At 56.3% G+C, this 6214-nt stretch overlaps 1 protein-coding gene across 1 annotated transcript in view; it reads left to right on the top strand.

Annotated features, from left to right (window-relative positions):
• The window catches only part of LOC104465244 (TBC1 domain family member 16-like), a gene marked incomplete at its 5' end in the record, with an annotated part of 6765 nt that extends 2303 nt beyond the window's left edge, over positions 1-4462 (top strand). Inside the window, 8 exon segments of the mRNA XM_010078217.1 lie at positions 327-463; positions 465-489; positions 1167-1315; positions 2057-2191; positions 2546-2732; positions 2828-3007; positions 3488-3634; positions 4134-4462. Of these exon segments, the coding sequence (XP_010076519.1) occupies positions 327-463; positions 465-489; positions 1167-1315; positions 2057-2191; positions 2546-2732; positions 2828-3007; positions 3488-3634; positions 4134-4376 (1203 nt within the window).
• Positions 4463-6214: the final 1752 nt, after the last annotated feature.

Below are 6214 nucleotides of genomic sequence, written 5' to 3'. Positions count from 1 at the left end.
CAGGGTGAAGTTTTGCTGGAAGCAGCATTAATTCAGTTTCAGGTCAGGGATAAGATTGGGGGAGGAATGGAAACCTTTTTTTTTTTTTTAAGATGAAGCTGTTTTGTGGTACTCAGATTTTTAATTACTCTGATCACTCTTGCTATTGTAAGGGATGGAATTTTTAAAAAAAAAACAACAAACCTCCCCAAGTGCAGCGCCTCAGTGCTCAATCCTACGCAAACCACGCAAAAGGGTTTTCCTGCTCTGAGATCGCTGGGTTTCATCCTCGGCTGCTGTCTCTGGCTCCTGCCTCCAGCTTTTTCTGTTGTGTTTTCCCCGTTCAGCAGCTTACCGACGAGAAAACCTGTATGCAGTTCTCCATCCGCCGTCCCAAGCTGCCCTCCTCGGAAACGCACCCGGAGGAGAACGCGTACCGGCGGCTGGACGGGGGCGCGGGGCGGGGGGCGCCCATTTTTTTAGGTGGAGGAGGAGTACAAGCTGCAGAAGGTGAGCGGGCGGCGGGCGGGTTCAGCCTTGCTCTCCTGCTGTGGAGTGAGGATCCCCAGGTGGAAGCTGCAAGAGTTTCTTTCCATGCTGGGGGCAAGAACTGGGCGTTTGAGAGCGTGCAGGCTGGGCTGGAGGTCTCGCTGGGACGGCTGAGGAGGCTGCTCCAGAAAGGACGGTGGAGCATCTCCCGCACCGAGGAGGGCAAGCCCTGCGGCTTCTGCTGCCGGCTGGAATTAGTAAACCAGAGCGGCCAGGTCTAGACGGGTTTGCAAAAGGCAGTGTGAACAAATCAAAGAAAGAAAAATTGAGATTACGGTATGAAATAATGGGGGGCTTGCAGGGGAGCGCTGGGTCCAGGTCCTGAGAGAGAAGTTTGCAGCGCGATGCGGTGTCTCCAGGATTGGGGATTAAGCCGTGACATGAGAACGACACGTTAATCATAGAGCCTCTCCAGGGGGGGTTATTGACATTGAAATGAGCCCGATTTGTGTCTGGTCTGGGAATAGAAGGCCAGCACTTTCCCTCTAAACATGTGCAAATTGCAGGAGCTTGAATCAAGGCTTCACTTGTCAGGCGGGAGCTGCAAAGCCACCAAAGGATAGGAGCGGGCGGTTGCTTGTTGCTGTTTTGGAGAATGTTAAAACTGCACCAGTCGTAACTTTTGCTCCTTCTTCCAGGCCATTTTCTTTGGCGGGATCGACGTGGCCATCCGCGGGGAGGTGTGGCCCTTCCTCCTGCGCTACTACAGCTACGGGTCCACCTCCGCGGAGAGGGAGGCGCTGAGGCTGCAGAAGAGGAAGGAGTACTTCGAGATCCAGGAGAAAAGGTCTGATGCTGGAGTAATACCATGGGGGATGGATGGATTCTCTGCCGCCTCCGCTTCAGGAGCGGCTGGTGGGAGCAGAGAAGCGAGAGGGATGGTCAGGGCAGGGCAGCAAGCAGAGCTGACCTCTGGAGGGTCAGAGCGAGTCCCGTGTAGCTCGAATATTGTCTCACTTGGGTTTGTGCAACAGGCTCGTCAGCACCACGTAGCTTATCTCACAGGCGAGACTCCAAGCGTAGCACGCTTGGTTCAGCACGCTGCAGGTGGAAATGGGATCTTCTGTGGCTTTATAAATATATCGGGATGTAAAAACAGGGAAGGAGAAGGGATATCGAATTCAAGGAAGTTACTACTGCAAGAACTGTGTGTTGTGAACTGGTTGTGGGTGTGTGCAGGCTGGGAGGGAAAGCGGTGTTATTAGTTAGGCGGCACTCAGAACGGAGCGGTGAGCTCTGGTGTGCTGCCCGCAAGCAGCAGTGGAGAGCAGAGCCCGACTGCTGCTGGAGTTTATTGCGGAAAGCACATCATGGCATCCCAGGTAGAGCCCGGGAGGCTCCTTCGGGTGATCAACGTGGACAGATGGCTGTTCTGGACAGACCTGCTTGTCTGTTTTTGTGGTGATGAGACAACTCCGTACAGAAATAGTTCTTCTTTGAAGACTAAAGCTGAAATAAAGCTTATTGTTCCTTGTGGCAACCAGATTCCTCTCCTGGCAACTCACTCCTGTTCCTGCTCAATTTTCAGGCTGTCGATGAGTCCAGATGAAGAGAAGGATTTTTGGCGTAAAGTACAATTCACGGTGGATAAGGACGTTGTGAGGACTGACCGCAGCAACCAGTTCTTTCGAGGGGAGAACAACCCAAATGTGGAAACTATGAGGTGAAGTGTCTGGTTCTAGTGTCCCAAACAACGTGTCCTGCTGCACGGACCGAGACCTCGGTGACCCTCTGGCCCCAGCTGCCTGGGTCGCTGCCGCGGGAGTGCTGAAGAGCACCGTGCAAATCAGAAAGCCATCCTGTGGGATAAAACGTGCTGCACAGGTGCTCAAAAGCTGACAAGCCTCCGGGTGCAATCGCAATTTAATCTTGTAGGTGGCAGGAGCATCTGTTGCTCTCTTGCACTTTGCCTGACTCAGCCAGTGTGGAGGAGTTGGGGTGGAAAGGAAAGGGTGCTGTGCTCCGTGGTGCTGTGCCCTCTCCATCTCTCACCTCTCCGTTTGCATCCCTTCCCCAGGAGGATCTTGCTGAACTATGCAGTATTTAACCCAACTATTGGATACTCCCAGGGGATGTCCGACCTGGTGGCCCCGCTCCTGGCAGAGGTCCTGGATGAGTCAGATACGTTCTGGTGCTTTGTAGGATTGATGCAGAACACAATCTTCATCAGCTCACCCCGGGATGAGGACATGGAGAAGCAGCTGGTGAGGCTGGGTGCTGAGCTCCCCTTACTCCTGTCTTTAGCTTCTCCTCTCCCCTGGGCACGGGGCAGGGGCTCAGCTCAGAGCATCTCTTCCAGATGTACCTGCGGGAGCTGCTGCGGCTCATGCACCCCCGCTTCTACCAGCACCTTTCTTCCCTGGGAGAAGACGGGCTACAGATGCTGTTCTGCCACCGCTGGATCCTCCTCTGTTTTAAACGGGAATTTCCGGATGCCGAGGCTTTGCGCATGTGGGAGGCGTGCTGGGCTCACTACCAGGTCAGGGAGATGGTGACAGGCACAGCGAGCCTTGCCGAATTTCCATAAAGGCTCTTAGCAGCAAAGGGGGTGTTACAGGGGGTCTGTAGCTATCAGAGGGGTTCACCTGTGCAGCAGGAGGATGGAGGCTTGCCTCTCCTACTTGAGGATGTCCCCGCTGCAAAAGGAGTTTCTTTCAGAAAGTGCTGAACATCCACTTCTGAAGCTCAGACTTCTCTCACACAGCTGGAAAATCTCTTCCCAAGACTCACGAGTCTGCTTGGAAAGCTATGGTGAGAGGCTTGCTGCCGTGCTGGGAAGGGGAAAGTCTCTGACCCAGCTGTGGGTCAGGATCCTCCAGCAGCTCACCTTCTGTCTGCCACTAGGCAAAACTGGAAGGAGCAAAAAATCTCACCAAGGACGTGCTTGTGGAGGGTGGGGAGGTGAAGTCAGAGCTCTGCCTCCACCTGCTGTACCCCAGCCCCTGTTTTCTCGTTGCAGACGGACTATTTCCACCTCTTCATCTGCGTGGCCATCGTGGTGATTTACGGGGACGATGTCATTGAACAGCAGCTGGCCACCGACCAGATGCTGCTGCATTTCGGCAACCTGGCTATGCACATGAACGGAGAGCTCGTCCTCAGGAAGGTGAGTGCCTGCGTGCATCTCAGGTCCAAGGGATGAGTCAGATTGTCGAGAAACTCAGGGACCGATGCTTCATCTTTGGCATCTCCTGTAGCCCTCCGCTTGTCTGGAGCCTGGGAGGGTGGGATGCTGCTGCTTGCCCACAAAAAAGTTTTGCAGAAAGAAGAGAGAGTTGCAGAGTGCGTGGGAGGTAACGGTGCGGTTGGGATAACCCTTGCACACGCTCAGGGAAATGGCAGCCGGAGCGGTTCCTCTTTGTGCCGCGGTCCCCAGGCCGTCTCGGGTGGCAGTGACAGCTGGCTGTGGGACGTGCTGCCGCGCGGCAGCTCCTGCGACCCGGCACTGTCCCTCCAGGGCTGTGCTTGGCAGGGATGCTCCTCCGCTGGAGCTTCGGCTCTCTAAGGTAGCCCAGCCGGGGTGGGACGGGAGGCCACGGCTCGCCCTGCTCTCCACCTCGGTCCCCGGCGAGGAGGAGGGAATGACTTTGTCTCTGTCCCTCCAGGCGCGGAGCCTGCTCTACCAGTTCCACCTCCTGCCCCGCATCCCCTGCAGCCTGCACGACCTGTGCAAGCTGTGCGGGACCGGCATGTGGGACAGCGGCTTCATCCCGGCCGTGGAGTGCTCTGGCCATCACCCCGCGTGCGAGAGCTGCCCGTACGGGGGGCTGGCGGAAACCTCTGCGAAACCAGGAAGCGAAGGCAAGAGAGGGCTGAAAACACGGGACGTCTTTGCTTTCCGAAAATAGCTGGAGAGGAACAGGGTGCGACAGCGGAAGAGGGAAGGGCAGGAAGGATGTGCACAGGGAAGAATGGTGAAGGCAGAAATGGAGGGATAGCTTGTCGAGACTCCTGAGAAGACTGAAAGGTGGAGAACGGACGAGGGATGAAATCCCTCTACCGGGAAAAAGATTCCAGTGCGGCGGCGGTGGAACCTGAACAAAATGCATTGAACCGGCAACAGTGTTTGCGGGTGTTTGGACTTGATTTTGACAGAAACATGGAGCTTTTCTAGGTCTTAACAAGGACTTTTTATTCCGCCTCTGGGATTGCACTGGTTAGCAACCAGAACTTTGTTACTTGCTGGTGAGAAGCGAGGGCCCTGAAGAGAGCCGAGGGCAACCAGCGGCGCTGGTGGGTCGGGCGAAGGAGCCGAGCTGTGGCAGGAGCGCTCTGCCGTGTCCCTTCAGCCGGAGCGTAACACACGCTTCAACCAAAGCCTGCGGCTTAGTGGCTTCTCTCTAAAGCCATAAAGACCTTTTTAATTCTAATCTGCCAAAAATAAAACTGCAAACTCTTGGGATTGCAGGGAAAGTGTCCGCTTTGTTGGCGAGGAAGAACTGGTCACCTGCAGGTCTTGTCTCTCTCCTGTTTTTATACGCTGTACTGGCTGGCACTGGGTTTTTTACATTTGTACAGAAAGTGTACAGGCACAGGTCTTACAGCGCCGCTTTTCTGGAGCCAGGCTATCCCATAGCCACCTCTCCAGGTTCACTTCTTCGTGACATTACAGCAAAGCTGTTTCTCTGTGCTGACAACTACCGACACGTGTTCATGGGAGTCTGTTGTTCCCAGTATGTTCCCGATGTGTTTCCTTTGTCTTTTCTCAATCACTGAATATTCTCTGTCCTTGCGGCCGTTGCCACGGGCTGTAGCACACACACCCCCCAGGTGGGCTTCAGGCTCTTCAGCGGGTGCCTGCAGCTCACCCTCTTCCCCGTCCCAAAAAAATGCAACGTGGATTGTTGCAGTCATTTTTGCTGAGCTCTGGCTCTTGATAAAGGTTTCCCTTGAAGTGGTTTTGAAAGGACAGCATGCTTCTCCCCTCATCTTTTATAAAATTTGCCAACCAGCAGTGGAGCTGGGCCCTTGAGCACAGCTGTGTCGCTGAATGTCCTTACCAAATCCCGTGGCATCCGAAGGAGCGTCCTGAGCCAGCGTTTGTGCCAAACGGAGCCGGGGGAATAGTCTCCTGGTAAGAATGGAAAGGAGAGGAGGTGGCGGTGGCTGTGCCGGCTGGGCTGCAGCCCCTGCGTGGCGTGTGACGTCCTGCAGCCCGTCCTGGTCGTCTTGCTCCCTCTCACTTCAGCCCCACCACTGCTCCTCTGCAGCGCTGTCCTGGTCCGGGGGTGTGGGGGTAAGTCCGCGCTCCCTTTCAGCATCCCTCCCAGGCACGTCTGTCCTGTTGGCAGCACGGGTGGCAGCCCCGGATCCTTGTACGCAGTGCTGCAGCTGGTTCCTGCAGCAGACAAGCAAATTTCTCTAAAAACCTTTTTGCCCCCCAGCCTGTCCTGGAGCCGCGTGCCCCACGCCTGCTGGTAGGGGAGGCTGGCGGCCGGGATGCTTCGTGTGAACCCGCCCACGCCGAGCGCACGCCGTGTCCGGATGGGGCAGAACCTGTGCAGGCACCACGCCAAAGCCCGGCGGCGGTGTGGCAGAGGGACAGCGTGGCTCCCTGTCTGTGTGCCTGCAGCCCAGAGGATGCCAGCCCTCCCCGTGACGAGAGCGGTGGGGAGACCTGCTGCGGCACCGCAGCCCCAGAACCGGCTCCCGGGGGGCCCGCGCTGCAGGGCCCCACCGGGGCGGG

The sequence above is a fragment of the Pterocles gutturalis genome, unplaced genomic scaffold (genome assembly GCF_000699245.1).
Source record: "Pterocles gutturalis isolate BGI_N339 unplaced genomic scaffold, ASM69924v1 scaffold4631, whole genome shotgun sequence".
In the NCBI taxonomy this organism is placed as follows: Eukaryota; Metazoa; Chordata; class Aves; order Pterocliformes; family Pteroclidae; genus Pterocles; species Pterocles gutturalis.
This window is presented reverse-complemented; position numbering and strand designations above follow the sequence as displayed.